The 21,444-nt window shown below is 35.5% G+C and overlaps 1 protein-coding gene across 3 annotated transcripts in view; it reads right to left on the bottom strand.

The window, feature by feature from the left end:
* Positions 1 to 21,444, bottom strand: part of LOC111059681 (lysine-specific histone demethylase 1A) — a 449,197-nt gene that overhangs the window by 59,842 nt on the left and 367,911 nt on the right. The window contains exon 12 of one of the 3 annotated variants that reach the window (XM_039433010.1): positions 13,439 to 13,482. The exons of 1 other annotated variant lie outside the window; for it this stretch is intronic. In XM_039433010.1, coding sequence (XP_039288944.1) covers positions 13,454 to 13,482 — 29 coding nt within the window. In that variant the 3' untranslated portion in view covers positions 13,439 to 13,453. Of the gene's footprint in view, positions 1 to 13,438; positions 13,483 to 15,132; positions 15,234 to 21,444 lie in introns of those variants that run through there. One more of the 3 variants, XM_039433008.1, reaches the window with a different exon arrangement.

Below are 21,444 nucleotides of genomic sequence, written 5' to 3'. Positions count from 1 at the left end.
TCCAATGGTTAGCAGGATGAATGATAACGGGAGAAGAGGTGGAGAGGCTCACAAAAATTCAATAGGAAGAAGAGAAGATGGTAGAGGAGCAAAACCAGTTGTTAAAACATGCAAATTATAAATTAACTTATTTAACGCGTATCCTTTGAGTCTTTCTCGATGACCATGCTTTCCACCCTCCGCCCTTTCTCGTGTTTACTCTTTCGCTCCTTCCGTGGTACGCAGCATTCTAATTTCACTCTTGCTACGTTTTCTCTCCTTCTTCATCTGTGGATTTTTTAAATTTTCATTCTCATCTCGCAAACGACGAGAGAACGTTGATGGTCTTCAGCAGACGCCAATTAACTGGTGGAATAAATTCTGGACGGCCTTGAATTTATTTGCAACAAACACCAGTCTTTTCATATTAATAATTTTTTCGGTGAACTGTGATGTGTAGCTGAACCCAGAACGTGTGTATAATTACGTGTTGGTGTGTGCGAAACAATGGCGGACGTAATTGAGTCATCACTCTTGCGCTAAGCAGGTGAAAACGCGTGCGCTTATCGCGCGCAATGATTTATTGCTGCAGACTGCACAATTTCAAAGCGCAAACCTTCTGCAAAACTCAAAAACGCCACGTTTTTTGCGCATAGTTCATTGTTTGTTTGTGAATCGAAATTATTCAGTGTTCAGTCGACTAGCTGCCGTAATCAGCAATTGCCGAGTAATTAGTGTGATAATATAAGACGGCGGAACAGTGTCTAATTAGAGGCCAACTGTGCGGACTAACCAGCCGACCGAAAAGTTCCCAAGAATAGCTCACTGGTCCCCCCCACCTGATTAACCGTCTATAATATGTCGATGTGCTTCTCATAGGAGAATATCAGAGTGGAATACAGGCCACAGAATTACTCAAAACACCAAAAATATGGGAGAGGTTATGCTAACGTAAGCCACGCCCCAAATCCAAGAAGCAGTCTCATTGGACAATGAGTGCATATGCACAGTGCATGTGAAGTTCTCAAGCTGCTCACTTCCTATTGGTGATGAGGATCTGTATAATGGCAATTAATCAACCCCTTGACCAATCAGAGGGCCCCTTGGTTTTGACGGCGTGGGTTACTAATTCTGCAATTTTTATTAATCAAATATGTCAATTACGTCTTATTGCCCTTCGAAGTATATCCATTGAAAAAAATGCGGGTTATTCATTCATTCTAAAGGTGCGTACAGATTTACGCGCCGCGAACATGAGAAATTCACTGTTAATCAGCTGATGTCAAGCTTTTTATATCTGTATCTTACCGTTTCTGTAAAAATACATATATGGTCAGCTGATTAAAAGTGAATTGCTCATGTTCGCGGCGCGTATATCTGTACGCACCTTTAGAACGACTGAATTAGCATAGTTAAAATTCGATGCACAGTTTCAGCTGGAATGGCCGAAGTTTTTATTATGTGACACAAAAACTATGTTTCAGAGTGAAACTAGATATTTTCCATCAGATTACTGAATTAATACCAACTGGCAGTACATTATTCAAGAGTTTAAACCAAAAGTTACTAACATTAACCTCCATTGGAAAATGAGTAATTGAAAATGTAATTAATGCTATCTGGGATGTTGAAAAATAGTTTTCCAATTGTACCACGTGTGAAATATTTTATGAACTTCGAAATCAGAATTTGCATTGACCTGATTTTTCCAGTCAATTCAAAAATATGAGTTGAAGCTATTAATTTCAATTTCTAGTATTCTTGTTCTTTCTCTGGTCGTACGCCCCCTGGTAGCTTGTGCACAGTGGGCCTGCTCAATTCCTGCTGGAATTCAGCCATGCTCATTTTGATAGACTTATCAACAACAACAAGATTTGGGGGGTCCGGTCGCACAAGATGCCAAATTATCAATCGATAGCTTAATAATAAGCACACTATGAAAGTTTATGACGAAATGTCATAACTTAAATACAATAAAAGACCATAAAAGCTGCTAATCTCAGACATAAACATAAATTAAATTATTGAGAGTTGACACACGTTCATCGTTCTGATACAAATAACAATCCCACAGAATAAGTTTTCAATTCAGATAGCGTAATGAGTTACGACAGAAAAGCAATGAAGGTTAATAAAACTTATCAGCAGACATTCAACTTCATGGACTATTCATTTGACCGCGCTTGCTGTTGAAATGTTTATATCTATATATTGTGAATGCTCATCGGCCGTAAATTCCAATACAAATAAATAATGGACTGAGCCAAGTGTGTTCTGTGTTGTTATGGTCGTTGTAGGTACATTTTTATTCGAGGCTGAATACCTTGGGTTGGTTTTTTCCTCGGAGATAAGCCAGGACGGGGGTGAAGCAGGGGGCGAGCGGGTTAGTGAATTGGGCTTTCAACCTCAGCTGATAAGAGCTTCGACAGAGAAATAATGAAACGAGCTGTAAAAACGTTTTCATAAGTGTTTCTTTTCCACTTTCAACCCGGACTGTGTTTCCAGTCGATTAGCTGGACTTCGAATAATATTATCATCACTTTCCAGCGCTGGAGAAAGCAATCTCACACCAAATAATTTGTTCGTATTATAGACAAGAAAAGTCATTTCACCTGATTAACAGTATGTAACATTCCAGAACTGCATAAGTTGAAAACTGAAAATTTACACGAAGGTATAAATTTTCTGGAGAAAAAATATACAAACTCTTCACGCTTTACAAATTTTCAACATACATCAAGAATTATTCTGAATTATTCTATAACATGAATTGTTAATAGATGAAAATCAGTAGAGCAGAATATGTTTTCATTTGAAATGGCCTTTGAAATTGGAATAATCTATTCTTTATCATTTCTTTCTCAAATGCTTGATGTCAAAAATACAATGATAAATGTTGAAGATTGATCTTAAGAAGGTTCCTCAATCGTGGCATATGCCACAAGAAGTTTTGTCCATCCTTTATTTGAGGATAAACACCCTCTAAGTAGTTCTCTCTATAAAAAAGTTAAGAAAAAAGATACTTTATTAAAAATATACAGTTAGTTATAACATTTCTTCCTCCCTTTGGTTGATCAATTATATATTATTGACGGTACCATTCCTTCCTCCCTGTGGTTGGTCAGTAACAGCTGTTAGTAACTTCGATAACTTATAAAATATTTGTCTTTATTCAAAAGACAACACCTGATTTCATCCCTTCCTCCCTTTGGATGGTCAATAATCCTGTAAGATAGGAAGCTTAAAAAATCAACAAATCCGTCAGTAGGATTTAATCAGAGAAGCACCTCCAAATTTCCTATGTAGATTGGCTGCCAAAATCCCCATGAAAATAAATCAATCAGATACTGGCAACTGTCCTTCAAATAGCAGCCTTTGTTGCTGCTAACCATACCAGGAATCAATCTTTATTCATCACTGTCAATAATTTCTGGTAGAATCGATCAGCATCCTCCCACCGATATTCACCCAACTTGTTTTTGATGCTTGCCGCTCTCACACACGCGCAGGCGCTTGCACTCAGATGACGGTTATTGAAGAGATTGATTAAGTGACTAAATACTATAATTTTGCCTACGCCTACTGAGCGAATTCCTCCAACAACAGGACACGGCCAATCGCATTTGGCTAATTAGCCTCAACATAAGCAGGTTCTCATTCAATGATTGCAGTTGATAAAGCCTGGTTCCAGCCTAAATGGGGCAATTGAAACTTTTATTATATACATTAAAAATGATAAATTAAACTAAATATAGTTCGAAAACTACTAAAGACGTTCGGTTTTGACTGTACATCTTAATAACAATCTAATAAGGTGATTTGCAGGTGGATGGAATCCACTTGACTGGAGAACAGCCTACACAAATGGTAAACATGCAAGAAGAATCAATAAGGATGAGGAAATATTTTAAAAGTGGTTTCATCCAGTGGAAATGATGATTGAATGAAGGTTCGCTTCATGTAACTTACGAATATAATAATTTGGAACTTGACAAAAAAATGTTTTTATTTCAAATTCAAATTTTTATTGATTCTCAAAAAAAATATATATAGAATCTACACCTGCAGAGAAACCCTGTGCGCAGGTGTGAGTTGCAATATAAATGTTTTTCAAAAATATTTTGAAAAATGATCCAAAACAAATTTCTTGAAAAAAATACAGAATAAAAAGTAGTACTTAATAAAAAAGAGGATATTAAAAATAAAGGAACGGAAGGAGAAAAGACGGAAAAGGCCAAGAAGAAAAAAGAAGACGAAGAAGAAGGAGAATGAAGAAGAAGAGAAAGGTAAGAGGTAGGTAAGTCAACTGCAACCATGGAGTAGACGAAAATTAATTTATTTGAAACAATTTTTCCTCGATCTTATTTGCTATTATCCATTTATCTATGTCTGATCTAAGCCTTTGGTTTATGATTGTTTTTTCAAGAATATTTAAGGGAATGTGGTTTATTAATTTATTGGAAATATAAAAAAACTGTCTCCTACACACTTTCAAATCCATTCTGACAAATTAGAAAATGTCTCGCGCGGGGCGCAAGCCCAAAAGAGATTCTCGAGGTTCAAATAAATTTTTATTTTTTATAATATATAGTACCAAATTTTTTATGAAAAGTTGTCGAACTGTTAAAACCTTGAACTCCCTGAATAAATCTTTTGTTGGAAAAAGTCTGGGTTTGCCTAGATTAGTTTTTAAAAGATGTTTTTGAATAATGAAAAGTTTTGTGAAATGCGCATTCAAAGCTCCCCCCCAAGCCCGTATGCCATATTGAAAAACGGATTGAGCATACGAATAATAGATTAGTTTAGCTATTTTTACATTGCAGAGTTGTCTAATTTGGTGAAATTTGTAGATAAGGAATTTTAGTTTGGAACACATGTTATTAATTTGATTATCCCACCTTAAGTGTGGATCCAACAAGATACCCAGGTACTTAACTTTTTTCTTTTTGAATTTTCTGACAAGAACAGCAGCTAAGAAGTCTATGGTCGTTACAGTTTAATCGATGGATTTTTATACTGTCTATTGTTCGTGGTTGAGTAAGGGAATTGGGTGAAAATAACATGAAGACGCTTTTAGTTGTGTTGAGGCTTTTATGTATTGATTAAGCCAAGAGAACGCCAATCTGACGCTTTTATGTATTGATTAAGCCAAGAGAACGCCAATCTGAGACCACTTTCCGCTGCAATTTTTACATCATCCCATGAGTTTTCAGTGAAAGTTAGAGCAGTGTCGTCTGCAAATGATATTATATCACAATTTCTTATATTTAATTTAAGGAGATCATTGATATAGATTAAGAACAAAATGGGAGATAGGACAGTACCTTGCGGCAGACCAAAATCAGTGAGTTTCATATTGCTTGTGTTGAGTATCTGAGATCGATTTAACAGGTAACTATTAAATAATATTAGTGGTATACCCCTAATCCCCAGGTGTTCCATTTTTTCCAGAAGTCGTTTTTGAGAGATAGTGTCAAATATGATATAGAACTATAATCTAGAGAGAGTACCCTCTTCGTAACAGTTGTTAACTGGTAACTAAATTAATAATTTTGTCAGGTTGGCATTAAGTTGAGTTGACTTTGTTAGGTTGGCACCAAGTTGAAGATTGAAATGCATTTATCGCGGAAAAATTGATTGGTCAATGCTAATTCAATCAGAGCTATTCCTGGGAATATAATAATACTAGCCGTCAGGCTCGCTTCGCTCGCCATATCCGTTTAGCCAGACGTTTAGTCTGGACCCCCGACTGGATCGTCCTAACAGATGATAAAAATGCTCAAATGAAAAATGCAGGCGAGCGAAGCGAGCCTGCTGATCTCATTCTTGGACGATCCAGTCGGGGGTCCAGGTGGCAGAGCCCCCTGGCTAGACGGATATGGCGAGCGAAGCAAGCCTGACGGCTAGTTGGGTAATATAGTTACTGTAAATATTACTACTTGAACATTTAGGGCCGTTTGCACAGTCAAAGCTTAAACTGAATTCAATCAGCTGTTGGCTTAAACTCAAAATGAGCCACATTATAACAAACGATACTTGATACGGATCTAATCCAGTTTAAAATGAAATTTAGTTTAAACTGTGACTGTGCAAACGGCCCTTAAAGTATCATGAACTAACTATTGGTAGTTCCGGCCTGGAACGGGAAAAATCAGAGAAATCCTTGTCAGCAAAATGCCGATAGAAGCAGCACAATATGATATATGATTTGAGAAAGCACTGAGCTTTGAATAAGATGAAGGTGCAATAAGTACCAACTCATGAATGGCATTTATTCTGCTGACAAAAACAAATGTAAACAAATCAATCTTGTGAGTCATCATAACCATAAAGCACCGGAATCCAATCCAATAATCCTGGTTTCTGGGACGAGTTGGTCATATATCAGTCAACGGAGTAAGCCACTTCAAAGTTTAAACCACAAACCAAACTATCAACAGAAACGAAATTGACAGTTGAAGAAAGATAATAAAGTGGAGATTTACGCATTTTCACTGCAGAGCAAATAATAAATGCAATGGTTGACTAAGCCACAATTTGGAAAGTAATATATAATAACTGTGTTATCAAGGACAGATGGAATGGGATCCTCAGTATAATTCATCATTTTTTTATTTGGAATATTATAATACAACAAAAGCATGAAAAAATATAACAAGATGTATTAAATAAAAAGACTACGAAATTGTCAAAAACCAGATTTTATTGATAATAATTAGAAAAACCGGTTACGGTTGTTACACCATTGTCAATCCCTGATAAAACAGAGATAAGTCCTGTTTATAAGAGGTTGACAATGGTGTAACAACCGTAACCGGTTTTTCTAATTATTATCAATAAAATCTGTGGTATTTGACAATTTCTTAGTCCTTAAATTTAATATGAATAATTACCACAATATCAACTTCTCAACTACACAAAAAGAACAAGATCTATGGTTAACAATCAATGGTTTTGAGAGATTGGTATAATATGATTCGTATTATTCTTAGAAATATAATCAATGTACTTACCAGTACCTTATCGTAAAATACCAAAGTTTATTTTCACCTCCAAAAACACATTTAGTTTTCAATGCTGATCGATAGATGCAATTTTGATTAATGCTGATCATGAAATCAATAATTTTGCTTCTCATGAAAAGACAAATACAAATGAACTACGTTTTTCTTATTCACTATTAACTTTCTTCTAATTGATCATCAAACTAATCTAATAAGTCGGTTGCGATCCTTATTAAGGTCACAAATATTTCGTCCTTCAATTCTGAAAAAATCTGTAATTCTCAACAAGCTGACGGCCTCATATATATCATAATACGGCTAGCTCAATGGTTATGCCTTATCTAGAAATAAGTATGATACCAACGAGAAGATCTGGACGATCGTTGGGAGATGTCTATTAAAACACAGATCAAGATGACAACATAAAAACGAGTAGAGTATGATATGGTGGGAGAAAGCAATAAAAGTGGGTACCGTAACAAGGAAAGCTCACTAAGATTTCATTGTACAATTGCTGTAATTAGAAAAACACAGCTAGCTCGTTAGCTAAGGCTCTAAAATGCCAAGGAAAAAATCCAAGAAAAAATGCAGGAGGAATAAACTGACTAAGCAAACAATAAAACCTCAGTACAATCCTACTACACCTTCCGGGTAATAACTATTAAGCTGCAGCATGCTTCTTGCAAATCCTTAATTCGAATCCTTTCCCTTTACCGTTAAGTATTACAAAAATAATAAATTCTCATTGTCTGGGAGAATCTTACTCAACGATATTTCTTCTGCGTTCATTGTACAGTCATAGTTGTGAATACAGTATTTAAAAATCTTATTGAAATCAATGGTTGTAAGGATTTTTTTCCAATAATCCCATTCCTGAAATGATTAATGAACTTAGTTCCAAATTAAAAGCTGTCAACCATTCTCAACCCCAAGACTTCTGCAACTGCAAATATTGACAACAGGGTGATATGAACAGCTAAAAGGAAATTCGATTGGAGCTAACATTTAAAAATTATTTGCCAGGCCGGGAATCGAACTCGGTTCCTCCTAATTTCCGGTTAGGCATGCATTTACCAAATTAAACAAACTGAAAATCTCTGGATAGCATTGATACTATACTAAGCCTTAGCGGCCAACTAGTCTTGAAGTTGGGTTCTTGCAGATCTGTAAAATATCTGTGTTTAAGCGTGGGAGTACTTAAAATCAGTGGCGAATGTAGAATATATTTTTTTTGGGGGGGGGGGGCCAAGGTTAATGTAAGGTTAAGTGATTTCAAGTAAACACCCCATGATACTTTATATCACTTAGTTTTGCTGCTGATATTTAGAGGGTAATTTTCGCTGAACGCCCTTTTTACTTTACCGTCAGGCCGTCAAAAATACCTTTACCATCAGTAATTCAGATTACTATACTTATATTCATTATTTCGGGGGGGGGGGGCGCGGCCTCTGGATCATCCCCCCCCTACATACACCCCTGCTCAAAATTAAGGAAAAAAACCTACACTATTCTAATATCGTCTCTAATCCATACTTCCATGAGATTGAACAGAGATCTACTCTACTCTGTCACTAAAATACTCCTAATATTGGTAGGGTTGAACTTAAAGAATATTAATAATTTTTCAAGTGATTGGTTTGATTTTCATGTCAAGTAAGCTGATACAACAAAACAGAAAAAGTTAGGGATTCAATCAATAGTATATCGTACTCTCAGTCTCAGAATTATAGTTGATTCCATCACAACTCAACTTCTCTGCAAATGAGATAAATGTTTGAAAAATATTGATTGACACCTTCGATAAAATTAACTTGAATTTGAAAAGTAAGAAACGTCATGGGATCTGATCAAATAGGAAAACTCCTCTCGATTGCAAATTGATTCCCACCATATACTCTCAGCTATCAATCTAGATACAATAACTGTTAATTAATGTTGGATACATATTTAATATCCATCCAAAAGAGGTTGGTTGTATGAGATTATAGATATAAACGAGAGCAATAAACCAATTCCAGGCCATTTTTCATTCGTTGAAATCAATCAATATGATACATATTTGAAAGATTGCGTGTTTGGAGGAAATGAAATTTCTACGAGTACAGTTGAATATGTGTGAGACCTTTCCAATAGGTGATCCATTTTATGGGTGCCAATAAAGTGGCAATAGCTGGAGAAATTCAAATGCGCGCGCACGCGTTTTACGCGCCCCACAATTTGCCGCGAACTTTCAAACGAGCTAACGGATGCCACCAGTAATTCATACACGATAATTGCACTGCCGATAGATTCTCACTGTAGATAGATATAGCTGACACAGTAGGGATGTAGGAATGGAGGATAAACATAGATATAAAGTAGGTACATAAAATAGTTCCAGCACGATAACTGACACAGTGTGAGAGGCACCTAGCACAACACAACTGTTTATTAAATGCAAAACGGACCTGTTTAAATAATAAACGCGCGAATAAAAAGTGGCGGCAAAATTAATGGATTTCTGCGACTGTTCACGACTGCGCAACACGCTTCCCAACCGTCAAAACCAATAAAATTTCAATGAAACTGGATGAAGCCTCACGTATCCATTTGGTACACGGCCATAAGTGGAGTAATGAAGACCACCGAAGAGCTAGCTTGCAGGGGTGCGGCCGGGTAACGAGCCTTACGAGCTCAGAACCTTACTATTTGTTTGAGGTTACAAGTACAACATTTCAAGAACATGCATGAGTAGAAATCGTTCCAATACCAATAGGGAAAGATATATTGATTGAGAGACATATTGGGAGAGATTTTGAAAGAGACAAATTGATTATATATGCCTTGATTATATGGCTTTATTATGGCGGAGTTAGGACTCCTGGTCCTCTCTCAAATTGGGTAAGAAAAAAAGATATTAAAAGTTGGTTTATAGACTATATTAATATATAGTTAGTTATGTATTATTTAACAAGGATAAAATTTCAAAAACTTGCATGAGTAGAAATTGTTCAAATGCCAATTTGGGAAGGAGGGTGCTATTGAAAGTTGGTTTACAGAATTTCCGCAATTTAAAGTTGTAAATACTGTAGTTATCATAAAGAAACATCCCGTCCGTGAAGAAGAAGATTGTGAAAAGCAGCAAAACGGAAAAGATATTTACGAATATGAGGTAGTATAATAATATAATGAAAATGTTGTGAGTGAATTCAAATTACATTCACAACCCTAAACCCTAAGTGCATTTCCTCTGATAGCTTCAACATCTCGAATCTCGAATCTAATTTTATCGATTTATTAATCAAATCATCGATTAATTTATCGATTAATTAATTATTTCATTAATTCATTTTAGAAAATGTACTCTTATTATTCGAGATAAATTTTAACAGATAGAAAGCTTGCGTGAGCCTAGTGTTTTTTATGTATTTTTTAAATTATTTTTATGAAATATCTTTCAAAGTGAATCAATCAATAAAAATTCACATCAAATATGAATGAAATCTACTCATTTTATGTGAATAAATTCATCCTCTTGTGCATTACATAGTCTAGTTTGAGAAGTCAAGTATTGGAGGAGTAAACACATTCCAGGCAAATAAAAAATCTAGCAGCTTGATACAGCAATGTTAATTGATTACTTAATGGACGAAAACATTCTATTAGCTGATGGAACAAAAAGCGATGTCCACCGAGGAGAGAATAGTTTGAAGAACGTGGCAACACGACGGGGGAATTGCAGGGGAATTCTTCAAGGGAGCGAAAAAAGTGTTTACCAGACTGAATTCAGCCGGGGGAACAATGGAAGGCCCAAGAATGCGGTCACAGTGCACCTTCCCTTGCCTCCAGAAATAATCAATAATTCGCAAGATTCGCCTCCTCGTTGGGGCGAGCAGAGCAATGTCAATAACCAGCGAAAACAAGGAGAAGAAGAGTGGAAAACCAACAGGAAATCTTATTACGCTGTGAGTAACCGGTTACTGGACGATAATGTGAGTCCTGTTGCTTGTGTTGGACCATGGTGGACGGTGGACCTAGCGGCTAGCGGCCATGCTCATCTTCACCAAGGATCTACTGCGGAGAGGAGGCTCATGTGATACAAAAATTACAAGCAACAAGGGTGAAGAAAGGTTACTGAAAGAGTACACAATAATAGGAGTACAGAAAATTGTATCAAGGGTTCAAAACAACCTCCCCCTCGCAAACCGCGAAAGAGTAGGCTATAATTGGGAGTTTCTCTTCATGCAAATGCACTATAACGCAAATGAACCATAAAGTACTTAACAAAAAACTGCAACTGATAACCCATGTCTAGTGAGGGTGCCTTATTTTTGGGGTGGCTTGTACTGAATTTAAGATTATTTAAGAGAGGGCACCCCGCTTACTTACTTGAAGTGTGTATCATAGAAAATTATAATATGTAATATTTATTACATAAACTTATATGATAAATATCACATATTATAATCTTCCATGATACACATTTTACGTTTAAAAGCAGGAGTGCCCCCACCCCGAACGCCATGGACGTATCTCCCATGAATATCCTAAATTTAGTACAAGACGCCGCAAATTAGGCACCCTCACAAGAAACGCGTCATCAGTCGCTATTTCGAACACTGTTTACCTTTTATTGAACCCTCCCACTGATATAAGTAATAGAAATAGTAACAGGCTTTTCACAATGATAGTGAAGGCATCTTGATTAAAATCATGGCATCTGGAGTTATTCACAGTCTCTCAAGAAAGATACCCATTTCTTCGATCATATCAGGAAAACGTTGGGATTTTAGGACATTTCGAGGAAACGTGTTATTCCAAAAATGGAATACTTTAATTTAACAAATTTCAATTAATAACTGTATCAATCAATTCAATTAATAACTGTATCAACACAAAAGACTCAATCAATAATTTGATTAGAAAACTTGGAATGATGTAGAGTTGGCATTACCACAACATACTATAAAGAATTCCTTGAACCGGCTATAGGTGCGAATAGATGGAGAGGGTCGCGGTTCAGCTTTCAGTTTCAATTTTATTAAAATGTTTTTTTTTTTTGAAGAACCAATAAAGATTTTTCGATTGATTGATTGATAAAAGAAATGAAAATCGATGCCACTTATCAAATGGAAATGAAAAAAATATCAGTATGTCATCGTACTGAAACGCGATCGAAGCTCAACTACTCTGCTCACTCCCATACTTTACTTGAGTTTTGTACTAGAAGGTTGATCACAATCCCTACTTGAACTCACTGTTCGTACCAAAATCGATAGATCGATAGATTTCATTCATCAATAGTTACTAGGATTGCTGTCCACAAGACCAAATAGCAGGAATGCAGAGCAGTGCTTGTACGATGGTGCTGAAGCGAGATAAGTAAAGCTAATTTAGGTGGATGCAGAATAACTCAATATGAACACTTTCCTGATCTGCCCCAATATGAAGTCACATCACTCAATCAAGGATATTATTTTAGCGCATAATAAATTCTCCCACCGAATCTATTTGCTCTATCGTAAAAGTGCTTAAGAGCTCAAGATTATGTTTCAAACTTAAACTGTCAAGTTGCATTATAGTTAATAATCATTACAGTTACTGCAAATATTTATTGTTACAGTTAAGTTTAATTTAGTAGTGATAGATGATATTAATGTGAATGAACCCGTCAGCATAAATACCACCCCATTTTTATTTATTAGTCTTGGGTACAGGAATTATTTAAATCCCAAACTGTCATGTTCCATTACAGTTACTGTAAATCTTTATAGTTACAGTTGAGTTTCATTATTAGCTGTAATAGATGATATTAATGTGAATGACCTGTCGACATAAATACCACCTCATTTTCTTGTTCAACCAGTTTAGATGAGCATAATATAGTGTATAGTGAAGTCCTCATTATAATTACAGTATTTGATAAACATTGGTCTTCCTATCGTTGTCTATCCTTTTCTGGTTCCGCAGCGTTGCCAGATCGATTTTTAACAATGAAGGAATATAATTAATCAAAATATTGGTTCTCAATTATGAAAACTTATTATTTAATAATAGAAAAATATTTTATTTAGAAAAAATATAATTGATTATATTTGAATGTTAATATTACATGAGATATACCGGTATCAGCTATCCTTTATAGAAGGCAGTGGCAAGGCAGAGAATCGGCAACGCTGTTCTCTCCTATTTTTGTCGAATGCCATTATAACGTGGACCTTACTATAGGAAGCAACAGAGTCCGGATGATCGCGTATCAAACTTCGGACCAAGTGAAGTAGAAGTTTCCTCTTCGGAGGAGGACTTTGGGCTGATGCGAAGCCAGCAACAATCACCTTGTCGACATATGGACTCAAGTTCTCACTCTCCTGACAAAGAGAGAGGAGAGCGAAGTCGTCCAACTGTCTCGCTTCTCTTGAGAAGATGATGATGTGTTGAGAACCTGCTATGCTATTGCTATGCTAACCGCCGGGTCCCGTTAACAGGCCGGCTCAAGCAGATGAGCTATTGTCACAGTCACCTAAAAAATGATAGCAATTTACAACCTGAGAGCCTAAATCTCGCGCATGCGCCAGGCCCTACCCTTTTCCACCACTTTAATCAAACATACTAAACCTACTCATCAAACTAAGAATGATTAAATGAGTCGAATAATAAATTACAAAAAATTCCAACATACAAATTCAATTTAAGTTTTTACTGGATGCACTTGGTGAAATGAATTCGTTCTTGTAGAATCATTTTTGTAGAATTGACATGAAGTAGACTACTTGGGTAATTATTGCCCAACTAGTACAATTTATACACCAAGTCTTAGACTTGATTATAATGCTCTTCTCAAAATAGTCTCTTCAAACAAGATGAAATGATGAATCACTAGAAATTATGTGAGAATAGCACTCAATCAAATGAGTTTGTAAATCAATTTACTTTTACTTTTATCACATTGACAATCACAAATCATAATTATAATATAATATGATTGGGAGAAGACAATAGGCATAGCCCAAAACTCACCACACAGTTACCAAAGATCATATGAAACTGATTAACCCACCTGAAAAAAAAGAAAAATGATCGTTACTGCTTGATTGCATTCACTTTTAAATCAAATACTCATAACATTACAACAATTCAAATTTTCAATTGAATCAAGGAATCTTGGAATGAAGGAATTTCCACCAAGTAACTTATTCAATAATGATAGAGACAGGAAACCCATAGATAGTGGAACTATTTCCACCAAAAGCTTCCTCTGAAATATGAGATGATTTGGTAAAAGTTATTGCTTTCTCTTTGAATCTTCCCTCGAAACATTGGAGACTCCAAATCAACTACAAAACTTGGCAATTTAGCTCCAAATAACAACGATTTTGATAAGTAAAGGCATCCATGATAAAAATTATACAGAGGTTACTATAATAAAGGGTACTTCAAGTTTCCATATTGTTCTTATTAATTCATCCATAATAAATACACAAGAAATGATAGTTTGTAATATTTTATTTAGTTATCATCATTTTTTCAGTTATCATTCTATTTAGAACATCACACAAAACCTTATCTCAAAACACCATGTAGTGCTGCACGTATGTGTGTTAGTTGTATGATAAATAAACAAAGTCTCAGACCAAATTGGTTTTTTCAAGTTGACGTCGGCCTTTTAGGGGTTGAATTGAGGGTTGTCAGCACTTGCTTGTATGTTTATTTACCTTATCCACTCGAAATACACAGACTTGTGACAGTTATCTCTGGTATGGGCGGCAGGGTGCAACGATGGTGTATAGTAGACCTATATCCTCTCCTTGGGCTGGGTGCACGAGTCTCCAATGCTGTGTTATTGTGCTGTTGCGTAAATTCCAGAATTCCACCCTCCACACCAATGTTCATCCTTCTCTCTCCAAACCACTTGCTCACATGTCTTGACTTTGCCATATTATTTATTCTGGGCATGTGTTTATTGAGTGCATGCGTGTGTGTTGGAGGACGCCATTTGTGTACTATTATGGTTAGCGGGTCAAAGCCAGACAAACAATGTTCACAAGTGAGGAAGGTCTTCGCCTCAAACACAAACCGCCGTAACAAAATAAGCGCTCTTCTTCAACCCTTCAACTTAGGCTGCATGTCACTGACAGCACGCATGTTCTTCCTCAGCTTCGTCAATTGTTTGCAACTTAGTAAATAGTTGCTATTGTTTCAAGTGGAAAACATGTCAACATCTACAATGATGAATAAGTCTTTGTTGGACTGATGTATCCAAGATGATTTTTCCTAGAAATACAAAAGATTATTATTTGTTAAGTGGTTTCAGGATGACAAGGAAGAGAAAAAAAATGTTGATTGATTAAAAAAAAAATGAACCATAGAATGCATAACAAAAATGCAACTGATGACCCCTTTCATGTGTGGGTGCCTTATTTTCTATTTTTGGGGTAGAGTGTACTCAATTGGGGGCTATTCAGGAGTGGACACCTCTGATCATACATACATCATAATATTAGTCTATATTATAATCATCTATGATATGAACTATAAGTTATATAAGCAGGGATGCCTACATCTAATACCAATGCTACGATCTAGTCTATCGCAACAAATTTCATTACTGTACGCGTTCAGTGTATGAGCATACCGATTTAATAAAAAAAAAATATTATGAGCCAACCTCAATGCAAAGAAAGAATGCATTTTATACCAATGCTATAATATTCTATGTACCGCGTCAAATGTCATTACCGCACGCGTACAATGTATGAGCATACCGATTTAAAAAAAAAATTTGAGCCGACCTCAATGCAATGAGAGAACAATAGGACAGAGAGAAATAGGTGAAAAATAAAAATTAGTATATTTTTTGTCAATTATCATGACAAAGAGAAGTAAAAATTGTAATACTCGTCTTATCCCTGAAATTCCCAGTCATCAAATAATTTCAGATCATTTGCAGTGTCTGAAGTGATATTCAACTACTTGATTGGAACAAGAAGCACAGGATTCGTGAAGGACATTCGTATTGAAGAACATAATAACTCAGGAAAAAATAAATTGAACATTTGAACCGATAAAATTGACCATTTGATGATGATATGAAAATTAAAAGATAGAACATGAAAAAATTGTAGTTAATGGATCAAATATCCATGAAATTTTTACCCATCTCTATTTATTCATTCAACTGCTCTCTTTAAAATATATGATTTCATTAATTATTCTGAAAGGAAATTGAATAATTCAATTATCGGGAAGTATAAATTCAATTTTCATTACTGAACAGAAAACAGACTCCAATGCAAATGAAACACTAGAAGCCTATGAGTGGGTTGAAAATGCTAATAGGAAGCTCGAAACAACTAGACTTTATAGGTGTCAGTCTTATGGAAGCATCTGTATTAGCATAGTTAAATAAGCAATTGAACAGTGCCAACTTTATTGAGAAAAGTTTACGTTTTCACACTTTCAACGAGGATGTAACAATTGATGATATGGAGTAACCAGTAACCATAAAGTGAGAAAAAGGTGGAACATTAGTGTAAGTGAAGTTGGGAGTGTTAAATGGATGTAAAGTAAAGGCATGCGTGTGCATCAGTGGACGGACCTAGCCCCTTGTTAAGGTGTCTCAACGACTTGCACTAATAGTGATATTCAACTACTTAATTAGAACAGGAAGCATTCAGTTGGTGGAAGACGTTCGTTTCGAAGGAGAAAGAAGCAGTGAGATCGGACAAGCAGCAACAGACTTTTGACACGATGAATTGAATGTAAAAGGAGATGCACAACACAGACTAACAATAAAATTTCGGAACTAATGGAGCACGCAACAAGGAGAGTAGAGGAAAGGAAAGAGGCTTCCAGCCAAGAAGCTCAACAGAACGACAGATAATTATATACAGCGAACCCATTCTGAACATTCGAAAATATTAATTTGAATTGTAAGGAAGATACATGCATAAATTGGAGCCGTGTCTTTTATTAGGAGCTGTGGAACAGCCAAACCCATTCACAACAAAGAGCCTTGTTCACTTTTTAACGTGAATATTAAAAGACATCGCTTGTCATTGCAGCTATCATTATCATTCAGCATGCACTCTCTTTAACAATCAATATTGTAATTAGAAAATTTGAGCAAAACGATCACTCCTCAGGCAATGAGAAGCTGTTTTCAATGCAGAAAGAATGCAAGACTGCAACATGATTGCGTTCTGGTCAATGATGCACCGTATCATGCCAGCTGCTCGCTGACTTCCCTCATAATAAAGTCCACAATAAGGGCAGTACAGTCACAAAGTCCGACTTTAATTACTTTTTATGCCGGTGGGCGCGCTCTCCACCCCCCCCCCTCTAACCATCCCCACCCCTTCATACATGGTTGTTGTTGCAATTTTTCTGTCACTGCAATTGGTCGATGGTTTCATCAAACATCTGCCATGCATCAGTTCATCTGTCGTCCAATAGCTCTCAGCCCAACCAATCATACAACTTGATGGCTGCCAGCAATGTGGGTTGATTATTTCAATTTTTCTATACATTGCGCAGCCCACAAGCTTTACAATGTACTTATTTACGGTACCCAGCCATGTGGTGGAGTGACAATGGACTAAAGACTAAGTACAGTGGAAAAGGAGACACAAATCTAGAGATTTTATTCAAGAGAGGGATTGATTTAAGATAACCCGGACCAAGAACAGTGGAGATATGAAGTCACAAAACTAGATATTTTATTCAAGTAAGAGATTGATTTAAGATAACAGGACTAAATACAGTGGAGAAACGAGACATAAAACTAGTGATTTTATTCAATTGAGGGATTGATTCAAGAGAACGGAAACACAAAACTTACTTACTGGATTCAATCAAATAGGGGGTTGATTAAAGAGAACTGATACCCCTGACTATCATGACAAATTCGGACGATTTATGACATCAAGAGAATGTATAAAATGGTTAAAATCAAGGAGTAGACTACATCAAACACTCGAGTAGGCTACTATACTGATTCTGAATGGGTTTATTTCCCATTCTGAGGGACAAATTGACAAGTTTCAGTGATTAGTATGTTTTTCATTTAGTTTAAATAAGAAACACTATTAATACATAAAAAAATAAATTTCAGTTCAATATAAGACCTAAAACTATTCCATGCTTCAAAAATTTCTATGTAATTCCAATTGAAAAACTCATTACTAATTTTCAGGGAAAATTCATCTTTCTATAACAGAATTTTGGAGTTGAGACACTTTTGCCAACTGAGAATGGTGCTGATGACGATGATGAATGACATTCTTTCACATGAAGTTTTCAATGTAATAATAACAATGTTTTTGTATTATCTTAATATTGATTTATTGTAGGGCCGGCAATAATATTGATAATTCGACCGTCACTTCTTGATAGAATGATGAAACGTCAATTGGCCAATTCGGTTACAAGCCTTCTTCAAATTTCCAAAGGAATTTCCACACTCACAATAAACTTGAAATCTCACAAAACGTTTTTTGATGAATATGCATAATATAATAATAATTATTGAACTGTACATGATAAAAAAACAGAATGCTGTCTAGATATTCCTTTAAGGTAATATTGTTTTGTATCTACATAAATTGGCATATTGAAAATATCAGAATACAGTATAACAAAATCTACCAATTTATTCCACCAAGAAGGCAGCACCATAACCAATCTAGCTATTCTAATCAATGTATAGCTATTCTCTGGCAACACACTTCTTTGCAGAGCTCGATTGCAACATTAGAAAGTCGACTACTTCCGCTGTGATAGCCAACACAACTTGAACGTAATGCGCTTTGTACCTAATACAGCAGCCAATATACTTAACCGACAATGAATGGACCCGATTGAAACAAATGACGAGACATATCTACTGAATGAGACATGCAACCGTTTCAATTCACTTTCTCCTCAACCGAGGATGTAGTGCACCCAAGACAATTCACTCCAATCTGTCAGCATTGTGTGAATGGGAAGCATTAATGTTCGTTCCATAGGAATGCTGACAGATTGAAGTGAATCTCACTGTAACCCACTTCAGGCTTCACCAGGTTGCAGTCAACGTAGACAATGCAGACTGCGCAGCTACTGTTTTATTGTCTCCAGTAACCAGGAGCGAAAATGTCGAAGTTGGCGCAAACTGAAAAAAAAGTTGATTAAGTCACTGTTGCCGCGCGTTTTTGTTGGACGTTATGCAAACGAATACACGGCGCAACTATGCCGCGCAATTGTAGCTGCCGGCTGCGATAAATATCGCGTGGCAGGCTGTATGCAGTATGCACACGACCGAAGTGCACTTCTTTCATCGTTCAGGTGCACTATTAGATAAAACACATTAGTAGAGCAAACCCAAAGTTGGTGAATAATAAAAGAAGAATTACATTTTTAAACAAACCTTAGATTAATTTGGAAGAGTTCCTTATCCATAAGTTTCAAGATTATTTAGATAACTTTCAAACAAAACTTAATGGGCAGTTTATTCTGAATATGTTCTGCTGCTGCTAGTGTAAATACTGTATTTATCAACAGGGGGAAAAAATTGATCTTGTCCCTACTAGCCTACAAGCTATGCCCAGGTATCCTTAGCAAAGAGAATAATACTGCTGTCTACATTGCATCTCATTTACACTATGGCGCTCGAAACAATTAATTTTGTCTATTGTTTGACATGCGCTGTATATAGATTTTCACTTTTCAATACTCCTACTAAGAGTAAAATATTACTCTTAAAAATCAGGATTTTGTTGTTTGCTCACAGAATTTATTATATTAATTTGAAGTGTGCCTTCTCCATACGAGTCAGAGGTAACACAATTTGATAACTCTAGTTTCAGATATTGATGTTTTTCAACGAAGTTTCATGATATATTAAGTGTCTGACTCCTTCATCTTATCCTTATTTTGTGAAAAATGAAGATTCAGAATTTCTTTTCATAGCTTTTCTTGTGTTTCATCTTGTTTAATCACTCTTTATAATTTAAGCACTACTTGATAATGGAATTAATATTATCAGATCACGTGAACAAGAAAATAAAAGGGTGGGCCTACCTGAGATACTATATGATAATACTGTACTCCTGATAAGTTGAAAATAATGTTCAAGCTGAAAGTAGATTAATTTGTTGCACATTCGGTTCAAATATTAACAAATGTTACCAAATACTACCAATATTATCACATATAGTGAGAACGAATTACTCTGAAGCTTTCTATTCTCACTGAACATGAAGAGGCAATACCAAGCCAGAATCGCAGTTCCGTTCAAATCATTATTATCAGAGCTTTCAAATTGATGCTATGAAACTATGGATGTTATCCCCATCTCACAATTTCCCTATTTATCCTTATCCTGATTCAGAATAAAGTATTTGATCTCTATAATCACAAAAATCAATGTACAGTACCTATAATAAATAGTAAAAATAACAAAATTTCTAGTAATAATGCAACTTTTTCTAGGTACGAATTTCAAGGCTCATAAAATGACTTTTTCTCATTCACAGGCAGAAATTCCAATGATCTTCATAATAGTAGACTAATTTAATGAAAATTGTTTGTATTGTACATTGTTCGACGTAAGATGAGCTACATTTTAAAGTAATTAACGTATTTAGGATTATCATGTTTATGAATGGAAGCGAGACTGTGATAGAAGATTAGTCAAACTGAAATATAAACATTATATACAATGAATATTTCTGATCAACTATAATTACAAATGATAGTATCAAGCCGAAATCAATTGAGCAACTGAATTTCAAAGTTACTATCCACTGTTCAAATCGCACTGTGATTTCCTTTTACTTCCAAATGGATTGAATTGCCTCACTCTTCAACGTAACAATTATTGTAAAAAAACCAGTGGAATGTGAACGTCATCCAAATAGCATTTGAATTTCAATAGATCTATTCTTTTGGTGCCCTAATCAAAATCAATTTCAATCAACATTAATCGACATAAATGAAAGCTTCTGCCAACCTTGTGTAATGAATGACAAGATGCGAGTGGAGGTGAAAAATCGATATGTTAACAAAAATAATAGAAGATGATGAATCATCTTTCAATTAATCTTATACGGTAGGGTACTTTGTGGTTAAATGTGAAACACTTTCATGATTTTCCTACCTTTTATGCATGCTTACTCTTCCTTAATTTGTATGTTTGCATGGCTTTCATCTTTAGAATCTACTGAATTTTCATATTGGACTGTCTAAATAATATAGATTCAACTAGTAAGAACGGAAGATAAGTACTTTACAAATAGAATCATAGAAAGTTTCAACTCAACAAGCCCAATGTATAAATTTTTTTATGCCTCAGCCGTCATATATATTTGGCTCAACTGAAGGTATATTATCAACCTGGCTTGTAGAATATTAACTGTAGAAAACAGCAAACACTGCACACTATGATTTTTCAGGAAATTGCCACTGTTAACACTATTGTAATCTATGATTTATCTCAGTTTTTGAA

This window comes from Nilaparvata lugens, chromosome 7 (genome assembly GCF_014356525.2).
Source record: "Nilaparvata lugens isolate BPH chromosome 7, ASM1435652v1, whole genome shotgun sequence".
Taxonomy (NCBI): Eukaryota; Metazoa; Arthropoda; class Insecta; order Hemiptera; family Delphacidae; genus Nilaparvata; species Nilaparvata lugens.
This window is presented reverse-complemented; position numbering and strand designations above follow the sequence as displayed.